Source organism: Empidonax traillii, unplaced genomic scaffold (genome assembly GCF_003031625.1).
Source record: "Empidonax traillii isolate 1590-97213 ecotype Southwest subspecies unplaced genomic scaffold, ASM303162v1 scaffold27:size3997909, whole genome shotgun sequence".
NCBI classification, from domain to species: domain Eukaryota; kingdom Metazoa; phylum Chordata; class Aves; order Passeriformes; family Tyrannidae; genus Empidonax; species Empidonax traillii.
Window position 1 is genome coordinate 2,800,915 of NW_020955220.1, and position 18,133 is coordinate 2,819,047.

General features: G+C 38.5%; 1 protein-coding gene across 3 annotated transcripts in view; it reads left to right on the top strand.

Moving 5' to 3' along the window:
* Positions 1 to 18,133, top strand: part of BLNK (B cell linker) — a 97,166-nt gene that overhangs the window by 30,053 nt on the left and 48,980 nt on the right. For all 3 annotated transcript variants that reach the window (XM_027908944.1, XM_027908953.1, XM_027908969.1), the window contains one exon: positions 277 to 323. In XM_027908944.1, coding sequence (XP_027764745.1) covers positions 277 to 323 — 47 coding nt within the window. The remainder of the gene's footprint in view (positions 1 to 276; positions 324 to 18,133) is intronic.

Here is an 18,133-nt window from a genome sequence, read left to right on the forward strand (position 1 = left end):
AGCCTAATTTAATCTGCCACATGCCTACTAAAATTCCAGTTTAACAACCTAGTGTGAGCTACCAGCTTTTCAGAAATGTTACAACAGGCCAGTAACAAAAAGTTAAGCATTAACCAAGATGAGACAAGTATATAGCTACAAAACTAAAAACTGTTTTTTCAGGTCTTTGCTTAGTTCACTCTTAAAAAAATTTTTAAAAACCCAGTCACTTCATGGGTTGCTCTTGATTAAAATAACCTTTATTTAAAATGTAAAACCTATTTTCTTTCTTTTCAGAATATATCAGACTATGAGCTGAACCGATTCAAAATAATGCACCAGCCGTAAGTTTCTCATTATTTTCTGCTTCTCCATTGAATGACTACTGCACTGCTGTACTCTGACTGTTTCTCTGTTAATAAATTAGGGAAAATGAGAACTGAAACCACTTGCTCATGTGAACAGCATTAATTGATGTGGGTAGAACTTCCTTAGGATTAGGATCCTGGAATGTTTACAAGAGCTGTGGTTCAGATCAGCTGACAGCTCTTCTGCTGGGTGATATTCTTCCTCAAAACAGACAGGGACAATCTTAATATTAGAAAAAGTACAAGTTCATCGTATTCCAGAATACAAAAGCCCTTTGCTTGTATGGTGTATTCTCGGAACTGGTTCATCTGCTGCTTAAGGATCAATTTAAGTGATCAGTTTACCAAAGTGCTATGTTGAAAGTAATTTAAATAGAATTTAAATACAGTACTGAATAAGTAAATACACATATAACAGTTGGGAAATGCCTTAATGTTTTTTGTGACAAATTAAGTTCATTTAGAAGGATATCCATAATGTTCAAGTATATAATTTCTCTTATAGTACTACACAGAAATAATATTAGGAAATTTTCTTTATGAACCAAGGAAACCAAGAAGACTTCAGTTTAATACAGAGGGTCTTGCTGATCTTCACCTAATTGTTGTTATTATTTCATGTAGCTTCCCCCTTCACCTGCTAGCTGGGAAAACACTGTATATATTTACAAATTGCTTTCTGAATTCCACTCTATTGGTAAGAAACTGGATGAACTTGAGGGATTTTTACCCATTAAATTCGTATTCCTATTGACAGGAATTTGATGAGCACACAGGTAAATATTATTCTGGGTTTAATTTAATAATTAACTAGATAAGTAAAGAAAATATCAAAGGACTTTCTTGCAAAGCAGTTAAGTCTGACAGGACATCATTTTGAGAGAAAATGTAGAGAGAATTAATATAAAGTTAACCAAGGATATATCCTCTGTTTCTGTGATATACGTGAATCTTACCTACTACAACACTGAGGCAAACAGAGATCTATTGAACTGAGGCCAAGGGTTCCCCACTGATGAGGGAATTCAAGCTTTGGATTCTCAAACTCTATATTGCAATAACTAAGGTGTTCTGCCATATGAATTCTGTTGTCCAAAGTATTAAAACTCCTTAAATGCACAGTGTGGATGTCATATCCCTAGTACCCACTTCCGCTCTAAAATCTGTTACTCTTACATCACACTACTTGCTACTGCAAAAATTGCCCGAGTTTGTAGCATTCAAACAGTTTAACTGGAGAAGGTCTATGTTGATCCTCCTAAGCCAGAGGAACTGGCCTGTTCAAGCCTATTCATACAGAAGGTAATTCTCAATGGACCAAAACACTAAGGATAGATAAAGAGAAGAGTAATTGCAAGACAAGTTGAAACTAAAATCCTGTGTTTTTCCTGGCAGTGGCCAGTGCTTCAGTGCCTTAGTAAAGTTTCTTCATGGGCCTTCATTAGACAGCAGCCAGGTTCTCTGACATGCCACCAGCAAAAGCTCTTTGCCTTTCCCATTCTAGTTCTCACTAGTGCAACACTTGGCATTCTTATTTTCTGTAAGATTTTGAGTCTACAATGCTATAAATGCTCTGGGAAATAAACACAGTTATTCTGCATTCTGCTGGGACATGTCATCACAGATATACAGGAGCAGTGAGCAGCCAGCCATGGGTAAGCTTCCCTGACCTCTGCACCAAATACCTCCACTAACTTAATGCGAGGCTCTTTTCCCTCTATTCAATACTAAACCTGTTCTCTAAGCAGGAAGAGACAAAATGGCTTGCCTGGGAAGAGTTTATCATAGTAATTCTGTTTTGCTACTCTGAAGTAAACTTTTTTTGCACTACACTTTTCATGAAGTCTCTTACCATATTCTGTTTTTTCAATCAGTGTTGGTTTTGACAGCCTAATGACAGCCTGATATAAACTAGTTCCCACCAACACTTAAAGCCACAGGTCTACCTTGATTGCTTCTCAGCAGCTGCTAAATCTTTGTAGGGAAATTATCAAGGTGCAATCTCTACTAGTGTCCTGTCCTGTCCCTGAAATGCAATAATCAAATATTTCTTTCCAAGTCACTAATCCAAACCCTTTCTGGAGCTGGCTGCCGAAGTTGTGCAACAAACTGCTCTCACAGGTTTATATGTTTTCAGCAGTCCTGAAATCATGTTGAAATCTTGAGCTTTGCTTAAAGCCCTTCCTCCAGCAAAAGCACCATTGTATTTTTCACTCCACACACCAGACTCAGTTGATACACCCAAACCACTGAACAAGTTCACTTTCAAGAATGCCAGTACAACTGCATTTTCCACATACTTCCTATCAGAGAAGTTTCAAACATCCCACTGACTACAGTCATGGGCTCATTGTTAAAATTTATGCCAGGAAGAACACTATGTAGAACATCACACTACATTCAGGAGCACTCTTTAAGAGAGTGCAGGTAACAAAATCAACCTCATACCACAGATATATCAGAATACTGGAACTTCAGTTCTTTCCAAACATACTGTCTAGCTGTCTTTACTTAACATTTTAATAAGCAGTGCAAATAAGATTGGTATTTATAACTGGATTCAGGGAAAACTGGCACATAAGCTATAACTCAATTATAAACATCCATAATTTGGAAGCACATCTTCCAAAGAAAGAAATTTAATTACAGCTCCATCACTTCAGTGTAGATAGTCCAAGATTTACAGTATCAGATGTTTCTGCAGAAGCTGTTTCACAATGCTTTCAGATTACTGAAGTTCCATCTTCCCAGGGACCGTGAAATTAAAAGGCTGCCTTTATAGCTAATGTGATTAGACATTCATCCCAGATCAAACTCAGAATAAATTTTGCTCTCAGCTCAGGAGCTCTGGGGACTGTTTTCCAAGATCAGGACTAAAATCTTTCATCACAAAATCAGTTCTCTCTGTCACATGTGCAAATTCAAAAGCCAGTTCTGGCTGTGTCAGGTTGCTAGGTAAATGAGAAACCTTCACCTGCAAATCAGGTATGAGGTGTCAAGTCTTGAGTTTACCATTTGTATATAGCAACGTGCAGTTATGGAAGATCCTGGGTAATAAGTGAGCTGTGTTGAGGAACACATAATTACAAGCTCTGTTTAATTGTGGTGTGGGCAGCACTTGATCTCCTTTGCTTTAAATAAACACCTACCAATTTTCACTGCTGTGAAAAATGCAATTTGTTTTACCAGGAATTTATAGTATATGCAGAAAAATTTTCTAATCTCAAACCAAGTATTTTGTAATTAAGATTGATTTCTAGATTAATTTCTAGCATTTATTTTTCATTTGTTCATAGTTTTTAGTAACTCCAAACTGAAATTGTCCATCCTTGCCTTCCAAGAATAAGCAATGCCTTTTCCCGAGACATATGACTAAATTCCCCTTTGTGAGAGCTGTTACCTTTGTAATGCTGAGGTGTTCCACTTGAGATGCCTGCACTTGCATTAATTCAAACTGCAAGAACTAGAAATGTTACACATTAACAGCTTTTTTTTTCCTCTCTCCTCCACTCCCATTATTTTCTTTTATTTCTTCATTATGAAGGCAAACAACCTAATGTGGAAAATTCAGTTTTCAGTTTGTCACAGACATCAGCATTTAAATATAGGGACAAGTTCCCCATATATAAGATGCAAAGGCCTAGATCACCTTTTAGCTCCTTTGTCTGGGTCAGAAGTAAGTTCCTATGGCAAAATCTTCTGTAGTTATGGTGTCCAATAATCACTAAATGTGGATTTCATAAAATCCGAGCTGAAAAAGCAAAGGTTGTAGATGACTTCTTTCCCAATATCTAGCAAGTAGGGTTGGTTTTCTCCCCTCCTTGGTATATACCTTGGTATATATAATGGTTTTCTACTACCCTATATCCTTTAAATGCCACAGCTGATTCAGGCTGAATGGTTTATGTCTAATATGTAGATTTAGTTCCTCGCTTTCCTTAGTTCTTGATGTAGCTTAAATAACAATGAAAAATCTCCATTTATTCCCAAAACTGTAAAAGGTCAGGGCTGCAAATTCAGAAGATACCTCTTCATACAGTGGGACCTCCCAATAAAAAATGATACTGAAAAGAGACCAAAAGAGATTTTCACCACATAACTCTAGTGTCTACAGGAAGCTTCCTTGGTAGCTATATACATTCCATAGGAGATTTAAAAAGTATCTGAATTTTACTTCAAATCACATTTTTATAAATTATTTACTCATTTTTAGCATAGAAAAGCTATGACAGAAGTCTACCCAGGCATCGAATATTTACAGAGGCAGCCATTTCCTGCTGATTAGAATGAATTCTGGATATTCTCCTGTTCACAGGAGGATACAGGAAATATTTTCTCAGCAAAGCAACACCACCTTGTCTCCTTTTATAGCAGAAAATATTACACTTCTGCAGCAGAAAGGGGGCAACAGACACTTGCATTGCAGCAGTGACTCTTCCATTCAGCCATGAGCCATTGAGACTTTGCAATGACACAGTTATTTGAGGAGGAAAGGCCCCCTCACAACTGAGGAGCATAATGTGCTCCAAGTTCTCAGAAGGTCATTTCTGCTCTTGTAACTAGACTGTTCCCTGAGTCATCTTGGACCTAATGCCAAGCAAAACTACTGTTTTGAAAGAATTTTTGAAGTGTTTTGCCAAAGCTTAGCAACGAAGGACTGGAAAGATCACAGCATGAAAAGCCTTGTGGCACCACCATAAACCACATATTTTTGAACCTGAAGCCACAGTTTAATCATAACACCTTCCCCATCTCAGTTCCCATGTCAAAACAAGTATTTAGCCAGACAAACACAGATAGACACATTCCAATACTATAAATCTATAACTGGGCATTTTTCCTAGTACTAAGGAAATTCAATTAAATGTTCTAACCAAGCTTTGCCACAATTTTGAAAAGTGCCAAAAATTTATGACAATCTTGGCAAAATATGCCGTTAGCTATTTAAGACCAATAACACTTGATATTTTCCATAGATAAAGAGTGAATTTATATTTTATTCATCAGTTTATACTGAAAGTAATGCATAAAGGAAAATGTAAAAGGGAGAAACTGTTTCTATACATCACATTCTCCTATGACTGTAACCACATAGAAGACCTTTTCAAATGATCTTTCTGAACTGGAGAGGGAGGTGCAAGGTGGAATTACATTAGTGGTGTTCTAGGTGGGATAAAAACCCAAACCCAACACAGAAGCCATTCAAGCTGTTGATATGTTCAGCTGATGAGCAATGTATATAAAATTCTATTCAGTCCTGTGCAGTGTGGTTTTTAGATGTGAGTGACTTGCCTCCTGTCAGCCCATCACCTGTTTATAGGTCACAATGAAGACATCTCAGAGATGCACTACATAGGCAAGTGTCTTACCTGTCTTGCAGCATCCCTTAAAATTTTAAATGAACAATATTTTAAATGAACAAACTCTTTCAGTGGCCTTTCTCACCACACAATGTCTTCAACTGCAATTGTATAAAGCTACTAAATAAAGTTGACAGGAAATAACTGATTACAAGCCTATATTTCTTATAAAAATAAAGGTGAAACTACATCTGGCAGAGCTTATAGAGAGAAAACATACTAAGAATCATTGGAAGTCACTGGAGATTATAAATAAAACAGCATTCATTCTTTGAAAAAGATATTAGAAATAGTAGCAATATAGTTCTCTCAAAATTTGAAAATATACAAAAAATACACAAAATATAAAAGTTTGTATTCTCTGATCAAGTTCTGACATCCACATAGTTCCTGAGGTCTTACTGCTTTTCAAATAACAATGGTGGCACTTCAGATGTTACAATGCTGAAGTACTACAGGTGTGGGTAAAGTGGGAACTAACTCGGCAGTGTTTTAGTTCCTGTGGTTCTGTGGATTATATTCCTGCCACTGGGCTGAACAGAAAGAATATACAACAAAAGGTTTTCTTTATGGACATACCACAGTTAGACAGAATTATCATTACTGCAATTATGAGGAATGCCTCAGGGTTACAGATATATTGTCAGAGTTGAAGGGTTTTTTCCATTTTCACGAAAATTGCATCATAAACTCCAATGAAATAAAATAATTTTGTCCTTTCTTACTGAAAACAATCCCATTCTCAAACAGATGAAATACCGGTTGATATTATCGGGAGGTCACCAAAGAACTGATAGAGTATGAAGATGTTGGAGAAAATCCCAAATTATCTTCCCAACACTGTTCAAGCCTGCAGTGGAAACAAGTTTCAAGTTGTCTGAGTATCTTCTTTGGCACATTTTGTCCTCCCTATCCCAGTTAGGAAAACTCAGAGAGAGGCACAGAGATTGTTGTCTTAGCTGGCTTATATCTGTATATATAACATATAAATCAGTACTAGAACTGTCTCCAGTGTCTCCTCTTCTTCAGCCCCATGATTTCCCATTACACATCAGCATTAGCATGTTCAGGACCATTTCTAAATTAGAAAATTACAGAATTAGTCAACCTTGCCCAATCATTTTTCATGGTACCCCACCATGCTCATCCATCTATGGAATGTCATTCGAGGGGGTGGGGCAGAGATAACAGTCTAAGTGTTTCTTTAATATTGGAAAACAGTATGCTCATTTTTATAGGTGTTAAGCAAGACATATCACAGATACTTTTTGATAACAGAGTGACAAACTAGTGTTAAATAATACTAGATATCTATGAACCTTCTTTGAAGAGCAAGGGTGGATCAGCCTCTGAGAACAAAGCCTATACTGGTCCAGCTGGAGGGACTGTAACAATCAGCTTCATCTCACTAAGTTTTAGCAAAAGTAGAAAGATTTATCTTTGTAAGTAATCTAGACCAGCCCAAATAGCAATAGAATGTAAGTCACACAACTCAGTTAGGGTACCAAAAATCAAAGAAATGGGTCACCTTTTTAGGACACGTTTCCAAATAACCTGTTTCTACACAAAGCCAGAAGCAGGACCAGAAGTAGAAACTGTTGCCCAAATCTCAAACCAGTTCTTCGCCAACATCATATGTCTGGACAGGATTCTTCTCCTCTGCTCTGTCAGTTGATGTTCTTTCCTTTTCTCTATTACATGGCTGTACTCAGACCACAGAGAAGAGGTTGTTGTAGTTTCGATTCACTGGTTTTTCTTCCCTTTTAGAAAATCACATTCAGTAGACAGAAAGTGTTGCACCTGGGACTCAAAACCAGAAGAAAATAACTTCTAGCTCATTCAAGCAATGAAGTGTGAAGGGCTATTAATTTATAATCTCATTTTAGCAGAATTCCACATGTGCCCCAGCTCAAGCACACACCAGGCAAAAACCAGAATGGATGTCTCCGCTCATTTTGCTCCTAGTGTCCAATCTGGAGTCCTCTCAAGTTTTGAAATAAATAGAATATTTAATTTACAGTGTGTTATCAACATATATTTATGCTCTCTGAAAGAGAGATATTTTATTCTTCTTGCTTTAGACTAGCATCTGTGAAAATGAGTGGAAACACAAACTTTCTGCTTTTGTATAAGCATGTGGAGCTTCATTCATTAGTTCATATGTTTGTGCTATGATGTCAGGTGGTCTATGCAGTATTTCTAAGATAAGGAAGGAAAGTATTAAACCAAATCATTCAAACTTTCTTCAGTTCAGAAATGAGAAAACAACAAGATGAGGTAAGATACTAAACAATGAAAACTGTGGTGCTTAAAAATGGGGTCAGCTAGACAAGCAAAGTAGAAAAGTTACAAGGTGACCTGTAAGGAGAAGTTAAGGGACTGTGGCAGGAGGGCCTGATGCAGCTGCAAGCCAGACATGTAGAGCTCTAGCAACCAGTCACTTGAAACAGCTTTGGGAGAGGTTGCTCAGCACAGCTGGCCCGGCGAAAGACGAAGTGCACTTGGCAGGAATGCCACAGCAGACCTCTGTGCAAGAGAATTCAAGACCTGAAACCCAACGGCCTGTAGTACAGCTACAGGTGGCAACCCATAGAATTAATACATTTGCCAAAAATACACATTTCAAATATTTGCCTCCCCAAAAATGCAGAAATTGCGTTCAGCATGCAAATAAACATCTTTTTACCACCACCTTCCCTATAAAGGCCCTTTCCAAGAGTAACACCAACGTGAGGAATGGAGAAGTACTTTAGCAACAGCATTGACACTGACATGACAGTACTTGTGCATAACTACATGCAGATGGGATTAACACTTGTCAACACATGATTCAGGGCATCAGAGCGCCTCTCTGGATAGATCACCTGTAACCACCTAAATATAGAGGACATCATAATGTACATATTTATGAGATCAGGAGTCACAAGCAACCTTCATGCTAGCTTTCTCTCATTTTCACTGCTTCAGAGCACCTGTATGCTTGCACTGGGTACAGTACAGGAACTGAGGAGCTATCAGCAAACACAGGAGCTGCTCAGCTGCCAGAAGCAAGAAAGCTGCTTTACTGGATGCTGCACATGGCCAGAAGTGTCTTGTCTCAAGGTGCAGCTCTGCTACATCTTGTTTCAGAGACTGCTCAGTTGTCACCATTCTGACACCCTGCTCCACCCCACAGTGTAAACACACTTTGACTTTACAATCTTGATGTTTGTTTATAATTCCTAGAGGTAAAATTCAGATATGCTCTGAATTCAGGCCATACCATGGCCAGTGTCTTGCCATGCCAACAGCAGCTCCCCTGCAGCATGCTACAGTTTAGGGCTACTCAGACCACATCTCACAGGTTATTTTATCAACCCTTGAAGGACAGAGAGGTGAAAGGACATTCTCCAGAGTAGGGAGGCAAGTCAGTCTCCCTGCCCAAAGCCATCTTGGTCTGAACTGAGACTGCTGCTAAAAATGATAATGGAATAGTATTACCTAATATGTCTCAAAAAGTATTTCATTTTTATTCTTCCACAAGCCATGTTTGATTTTTCAAACCCTGACAATCTCCTTCTGTTCCTAACAGCCAAGAGTTCTGGGAGGAAAAAAGAAGAGATTTTATATATTTTACAGTTCTTGTATTAGCTTTCCTATTTTCCATTCTCCTCCACCCGCTGCCATTGCACATTTTAGGTACTCTCCAATGATATCTTTGACACAGCACTAGGTCTCAGTTTCTTCTTCGCAGTTCTGGCACTTCAGTTTCCATAGACAGCTGCTACCACAGATTTGCCATTTCTCCTATTTAGTTCCTCACTTCTCAGTTTCATGGCTTTTTATTATTTTGCAAGTCTCTCAGAATACAGACAATAACCTAAAAATATGTTATCATTTCAGTTAATTTACCTTACCATACATTTCATAAGCATAAGCAGATTCTTCTCTAAATCACTGATCTGACTGATGTAATTAATTGCCTTTATCAATATATAACTTTCTCATCTGATTCCTCTGGCTCAAGTAATAATATTCTGAAGAAAAACATGGGAATATAAGACATATCCATACTGTTGCTTTAATGAATAGATATTACACATCAAAAACACAGAAGCAAAAGAATTCTTTGTATTGCTTGAAATGTCAGCATGAACTACCAGCTTTTGTCTTACTGGCACATATCCTTTTATATTCCTGGTACAAATAGTGCTCACATATAGCCCACAAATATATAGATTTAAATACATCCTGAAAAAAAATTTAAAGTAAATTATTTCCCATTGTTACTTTTTCTTTTTTAAGAAATAGAAGTATGATTCACATGTGTAGTCTTGCAGGTATTCTTTGCCAGATAATCCCTTTCTAGGGATGTATTGGAAATTACAGATAAACCAAAATTTCAGCAATTTCAGCTTTTAACCAAAAGCAGTGCTAAATACATATGATATGTGTTCAACATGTTGGTATTCTACTGGTTTTTACCTTAAAAAAACAAAACAAAACAAAACAAACAAACAAACAAAAAGGCAGCTCTAAGAAAACACTGAAAAATAACAAATGTAGCTAACTGCAGATCACAGACCAACGCCCTTACAGATGATGTTTTTATACATCTATACTTGTCATGTACCTTGCTGAGTCCACAGGATGGAACACCAGTTTCTGGGAAAGCCCCACTTTCTGAGTGAATTTGACGTGTTATTCATTCACAACCAGCGCACGAAGCACACTGTGAAATGCAGCCCCATGGCACAGCTCCACCAGACACCTGGGCAGGCTGGGGAGTCATTCTAAACCAAGCTCAGAATGTTGCTTCTCTCCTATGGCATTTCTTTCTACTCTGGCATTTTTAAGTATTAGCTTACTTAACATAAAGCAATTCCGGGTCAGATCAAAGGTCTATCTCATATGACGTTTGTGACATTAGTCTGCATCAGATACCCAAGGAAGAAAGGAACAAGCGAGGGGTGGGTGTCTCCAGACACGAGTATGAACAGTACGTCACTCGCTGAGCTGGCACAACACCCCAGTGGGAAATGCTGAAACTAATGAAATTACACAATGAACTTTGATTCAGGAAAGTGTTAGTGGTATCAGTTCCACCAGGAATGGGAATAATAATTGAAATCTGTAAATTTTTTTAGGAGCTCATGACGCTTTGAGGAGTTTTGGTGGGGGTTTTTTTCACAAAAGAAGAAATTCTCCTCTATCAGAATGATGAAAGTTAACAGACCTCGAGGAAAGGTTAAGCTTGAAAGAAGTCACAACCCTTAAGGAAAATTTACCCTGAAAACCAATCATTTTTCCCTGAAAGACTCTATTGTATCACTCTTGTCTTCTTCTTTGTTAAATATTTTGAACATTTTATAGCCAAAGCTATACAAATAATATATACCTTGTCAACAGTTTCAAATTACAAACAGTACACAGCAATCTAGTCTTCACTCATCAGTCTATTTATAAACATAGTCCTGACTCAACATCATTATGGCAATAACAAACAGGACTGCTTCAAATGTATGACATAACCCCAGGCAGATCTCTATAATACAGAAAAAGGTTCAAGTACCAAAGTCTAGGCTGTGGCTGTTGGTAAAATCCACTAATGATCAGAAATTAAATATCTTGTACAGCTCTTATTCATGTATATTATTTCTAAACTAACAGTCAGAAACTTTTTTTAATCACAAAATATTTTAGATTATAAGTTCCTCAATGCTGAGATCTTCTTGCTCTCTATTAGAATAATATAAAAAGGAAAGTGATACTTGTTTATAAATAATACAATGCAGTATAATGGATATTCAAGTTTACATATATGTGTTTCTTTACATGTAGACTCCTATCAGATTTTCTTTCTGTTTTCGCTTCTGTCTGAGTTTATTTTATACTTTAAATCTAAAGGGATGACAAAAAAAAAAAAACCAACAAAAAACTAGAAACAGATATTTTGAAATCCAGTGTTTGATACTAAATGTGGAATTTTTTATCCCAATATACTTGAGAGTAGAAAGATGCAGGCTTACATGACCACAAACTTATGTACTACAGCAATAAATGTTCCAAACTAGAATATATAAAATTAATAACCCTCTCTGATATGGTGTGGCACTCCTATTCATCTGCTACAGTTTTGTGGTCTTAATGCAATTAAAGTTACCAACTGTGTAAACATATTCTTAGCAACAATCCACAAAATTTGCAGTTTTAGACACAGAATAATTTCATGGCTATAGTTACAAGTCTGAGCAATTTTTCTCCACAGAAGAGAAACTCTTTACCTTTGGTCTTAAAATGTTCCCTTGTTATTATTTCAAATAGCAGTTTGATACATTTTAATTAATAAGGCAACGATTTCTTTCTTGAGAAAGTCCCTCATTTCCTTGATCATGTCACTGGCTTTTTTGAAGGTGGTATTTCAAATCCATTAAATTTTTGGGTGAGAAGGACTTTTGAAACTTCTTCTGTTTGGTGACATCTCTGCTCCCAGAACACAGTGTTATACAATTCCAGATAGCCAAGAAACAGGAGATAGCAGTCTTAAGAAGATGGAAACACATGGAAATAGAAATGACTACAGACAAGAGTATTTTTCTTAAGCAGGAAGAGGAATAGGAAAATGCTCAGACAGCATAATTATGGTCAGTAGAGCAGTGCAGATCATCAAACTGTGCCAGAGAATACAAGCACCAACCCTTGGCTGTATGTATTGCAGGCCAGTGGAGGAAAGAAGTGGTTTAAAAAGTATTGGTTTTTTCAGCATTTTCCAGGAATTGAAGGCATTGTAATACGTGTAACAGCACTATATAATCTTATTTCAAGACATTCTTCTCATTTTTTTGTGCAGCCTTTTGTCTGTGTGAGCGATTTTGTCAGTGGGGACACAAAGATATTGAGACCATTCAGTATCTGTGCCTGAATGCTGATGCTTGGTAGGCACGTGCTGAAAGGAAGGGACACAAACCACTGCCTCTCCCCTCTGCCCTGTGCAAGTGTCATTCTCAAAGTCAGGGCCCAGTAACTCAAGCTTCTAAGCACTCCCACAAAGGCCTCCTGGGTAGCCTTGAGGGTAAATCCACACCCCAAACAGGAGGATGGACAGGAAAGCAGACTTGTCCAATTTAATCCTGTTGCAACAAGGGGCGAGGAGGAAGGAGAGCAGGGTGTACAACCTCTAGAGAAGAGTCAGAAACAAGCATGGGCTGCCAGTCTGCAAAGAAGCCTGCGTCTCTACACCTTCCCTTCCACAGTTAGGATCCAGATTAGGCTGGCCAGTTAGGATTATCTCCGTTGCAGGCACTCTTGACTACGGAAGGGAATCAGACTTGCAGCAGAAACAGCAGCACTGTTCCTAAGTCACTGTAGCTGTCAGTTGGCTCCAACACAGCACTGCCTCTGAGGCAATTTGACCTCAAACACTTTAACATTAAACAATTAGTGTGTTTGTAGGACCAAATTTTGTGTTTCTGGATGCACGTGGAACAGATGACAGTAAAACTGAAAAGCAGAAGTGCAGCTTTTTACACAGTCCCCAGAGAAATAAAACACATTTTCTCAGCAGGTGCTAAAATGTGTTTGCTCAGAAGACATTTCATGAGAAAATCCTACTAAATTTATTGTTTTCACATCTTTGCCTACCCTGCACTACATACCTACACGTATGACCTGTTTCCTCCAGTGAGTTTAATGACAAATCCAAATCCCATTCAATTAAATTTAGAGTTGCATTTTCAAACGTATCTCCTACTACTATTACTGTATGAACAACTTTGAAAATGCCATTTAGTACAAAGTGGTAAAGGATAAAAGTTTTAAGATTTCTAGGGTAGTTGATAGGAGCTTTCCAAAATCAACACTGTGGCATTGAGCTACTTGACCCACAACTTCTGAAAATCAGTATTATTTAATAACACTTGGGACAGAAACATACCCTCCTCTCATTTGCTAAGACACAATTAAATGCCCACATGGAACTTACCTTGTTCAAAACAGATTATATGAATCCTGGAAAAGGAAAAAATCCATGGAAATCCATGGAAATAGATTAGTTGGAAAAAACGGAGATGTATTATTTTAAACAAGAAGCAGCACTGTTTCACCTGTTTGTAGCAAGCAGTAAGTAGCAAATATAGAGAATATTGTGAGAAATCATGTTCCATAAACTCATGGTTTCCAAAAACCAGCTCTGGGACACTGAATAGGAAGTTAAGTAGGCAGTGTATCAACGAAAATAGACATTGAGGGGGAAAAGAACTATGTCTAAATTGACATAGTTTTAAGCAATAGCATTTGAGCACTTTTTTGGCCTGGTATAAAGTACCACAAATTTGCATTCAGATCCATATGATCAAGCACAAACCCTCACAGGCAGCATGTGACAGTCTACTGCTAACCCTGTTTCCCCTACACTCTTCACTGCTACAGTTTATTGTTGGCACATCTTCCTACGGATATTCTGACAGCAGAAGAAATCAGATACATACAAAATACTTTCAAATAGCAGATTCTGACAGGAAAAATTTGAGCCTGCTACATGACTACAGATTCCAGTTCAGGTTCAGGAAGTTTGAATTTGGGCTGTTTTCTGATTCAGATGTAGATGGCACCGATTTGGGCTATTTTCACTAAACCTCTACAGCCTTGAAAAATAGAACTGTGGCAATCATTTCCTGACTTTCATGTGAAGGCAGACTGATCAAGCCAAATTCCTGTTACTGAACAGCTACATTTACATTCACATTACACTGCTTCCATGGTTGGAGCTTTCCCTGTAGTGCTATTCCAGCAATAGTACAAAATCAGAGCTCAAGCAGCAAATGCATATTTTAAATAGAGACCTCTACATATGAATAAATACTCTCTTTGAAGCAATTATCAGTCAGAGAGAGATTCAAGACAGCATGTAGATATAAACAGGGTGAAGCACCTCTGAGCTAGGTGAAATACTATCCCCTCAAGACAGAAAATCAGATAGATATTCTGAAGTGAATTTTCAATCATTTTACATATTGCTCAGGAGAGCTTACACTGCTGCTCTGTTGTCAGGATTTCCTGAAGAAAAAGCCACATAAAAGCTCACAAGCTATCTTTTAAAGAGCAAAATGTGCAACATCTTGTGGTTCCCCACATTCCCCAAAAGTAGGAAAGTCAAAATCAAAAGCACACTACTACTTGGCAAGACAGGTAGTACATGAAATTCTCTTGACAAACTCTTTCCTATAAAGAACAGTTGTATCCTTGACTCCTGAATACTTCTAAGAAAACAATTTAGCCAAATCACTTCTATTAATGTTGGAGACAAAACTTTGTTAATAGAAAAAGGTTAAGAAATGTTTTTTCTGACATGACTGAGAGAAAAAGTACATCTTATATGGTCATGTGATGAATAAAATTGAAACCTGGTTATCAACCGATTGCTTACTACAAATCAGATTTCTAGTCTGTTGTATATGCATTGAAGGCACTAGACTGTACCTATGAGCATTAATGTAATCTGTAAAAAAAGAGTTTCCTCTTGAAATAGTCATGCATAGTTCATTGAGATCCTTTGATGCAGCACTGTCTCTTCAGAGCATTAAAACTAAAAATAAACATTAAAGAGATTTACTGTAAACTGATATTTTAAACTAAGTTATTTGCAGTTCTTTTTATTTTCCTTCTTATTCCTAAATGTTTATGTTATTTGACACAGTTTATGATTCTCTGTGTTTTATTACAACTGTGTGAAATCTCAGAAGTTCAGAAATGGCAACTGAGAGCCGAGCCTGTACCTATACCCTGGCTTGCACTTTTCACACTCTTTCCTGCACCTTGATTGCCCATCTGTCCTGTGTGCCACAGCTCCCACCTGGGGCACATTCCTAGGGTTTCTTGCCATGCAGAGGAGGCCATGGGTAGATGCTGTTGCAACACTAAGCCTCACCCCACCATGCAGTCAGGATGCAGCTTTGTCCTCCAACCCAGATCAGGAACTCAAACGGGCCGTAGGTTCCCTAGACTAAACACAGTCAATCTGTAATCCACGTTAAGACAATGGCATGAATGGTCTCCATAAAAAGGTGTTAGTATCAAAAGTTATCAATCTAAAAAGACAATATGCATAGTTGTTATATTTAACATTAGTAGCTTCAGCAGGAACACCTGACAAACCAAAAATCATCATACAAAGCATGTACTAGAAGCTATTAAACTAGAGAGCATTAATTTCAGTGGAAATAAGAAAAGGCCTAGGAAGACTCAAAGAAGTCAGAGAGAAACCTCTGGACAAGGAAAAACATCAGTCTGGTCAGTGACAGCAGTCAAACTCTGGATTTTGCCTACTTGTTTCTCTACAATTGGCTCTGTACGAAGATGCTTTTTCTGATCTAGGGACACCACTTATCAAGAACTAAAATTCTTCAGACAAGTCATCTGATCTACAGTTCATCCTGTGCTACAGGAGTTTTCTACCTACCCAGAAATTCAAAGTCAAGCCAAAAATTATCTTAACAATAGGATATAGAGAACTGCAGCCCTGAGTAATTCACAGCAAATTTTGACCAAATGAAGGTGGGATACTCACCGTCTGGCACAGAGTTTGCTTCACTTAGTCTGGTTTTGACCATGCCTCAACGGCCTCAACAGCTCTTAAATAGAACCCAGAATACTCTGCCAGAATGGGGCAGCATGTGGAAGGAACAAGCCAGTGGAAAATAAACAGCAAAAAATAACAGAGGGGTTAAAAAATAGGTTTTGTTTCTGAACATGCAAGATCAAGAAGTTGCTTCTAAAAATCTTTTTCTTTATAAGCATAAATGGAGGGTTACACAGTCATACTGGGAGAGGATCAGAGAGACAAACCCAGCCTAAGCCACAACACATGCAGCGATGATGAAATCATGTTGCAACAGTCAGTGACATTTAGAAGGCCTTTTCCAAAATTACAATGGCATTTTGAGCATCAAAACTTTAGAATAAAAATGCATGCATGTTCTATAAGCCATCCTGCCAAGTGAATTTACTGGCAAATCCTGCACTACCTATGTTAGGTAATAGTGCCAGGAATTCATCCTCTATCTTTTGTAGCCATACAAAGGAAAATAAAGTTAGTGGCTCTCTACATAATCACACAGTCTGTGTGGATGTGAGTTCTTAAAACATCAGATAAGAAAACACCATTTAAGTGGAGGGCTTTGCTGATGTTGCTCCAGAGGACCAGTACTGTGGCAGCAACTCTGCACAACCTCATCCAAGACTTCAAGATTCTTCTGAGACACCACTATGCCCCAAACTCACGGGCCTTGTCCCTCAGTTGGGAAGTGCAGGTTGGCACAGGCTTCCAGGTTACGTCTCAGCAGGCAGCAGCACAATCCCTGTTAGCCTCAGATGTGCCAGGGAGCACAGTGGTGACACAGGTATCCCCCAAAACAAATGCCCACCTACCTAAAACGGCCCTTGTGGTTGGGGAGGGGAGTTTCGTGCTAACCATCACCATGGTCAAGATGCCACCCACGTGGTAAAACAAATCCCAGTTCCTCTTTCTCTTTATCCAATGAGCATATTATGTCAGAGGGACAGTTGCTGGGGTTACAGCTACAAAAATAGCATGACATTATGTTTTTTGCAAGGCTCAAATCTGCCACCGCCTCCAGGCACTCCCAGGTCTCCTGAAGAGGAAGGCAGGGTGTTTCCTGCAGTGGGGGTTAGTCAGGCTGTGGCCACCCTGCCAGCCTGGGTCCCCAGAGACACCCTTTTTGGGTGATGAATAATGTTGGAGGGGTGGAGACACTCCTGCTGCTCACCCACCCCGTCCATGGTGCAGGGCCACCTTCACCAGCTGCACACTGTGGTGTGTTCCTGTCCATAGGGGCTGTACAGAAGCCCACTTGACCACAGACAGGATCAGTTCAGACTCTGAAAACACCTGCAGGGCAAAAAGAAGAGGTCTAGGGGCTGTTTGGAGAGGCTTGGCCTTGTCCTTCTTTATTGAAGGTTTTTCTCTAGAAGATTTCCTATCTTGTTGCACCCAATCAAGCCTTCCAGTACCAGGACAGATGGCCACACAGGCTGACTTGCAGGCAGACCAAAAAGAGCTAAGCAGGCTGTAGGTATTTTCTGGTGAGGCTGTGCTGTTTAGATCTAGATATTTTTGATGCATGTACACATTTTAAATGAGGAAGAAGATGAATTTCACTGTAAAAAGTAAGGCTTTGTGTGACATTTGGTGTAGGGTGGCTTCCTTCTCCTAATTTCAGGACTTTATCTGCACTTGACTCTCTTTTGGTTTCCCAGGAACAGTATAATCCAAGGTGGCCAGGAGAATCCACTCTCTCAGATGCCTCAGGTTTAAGATAAATGTGAGATACTGCATCCTAGATGTACTTTTTTGGGGAAGACTAGGAAATAGTCTAAAGTTGTGCCAGGGGAGGTTTAGACTAGTCATTAGGAGAAATTTCTTCACTGAAA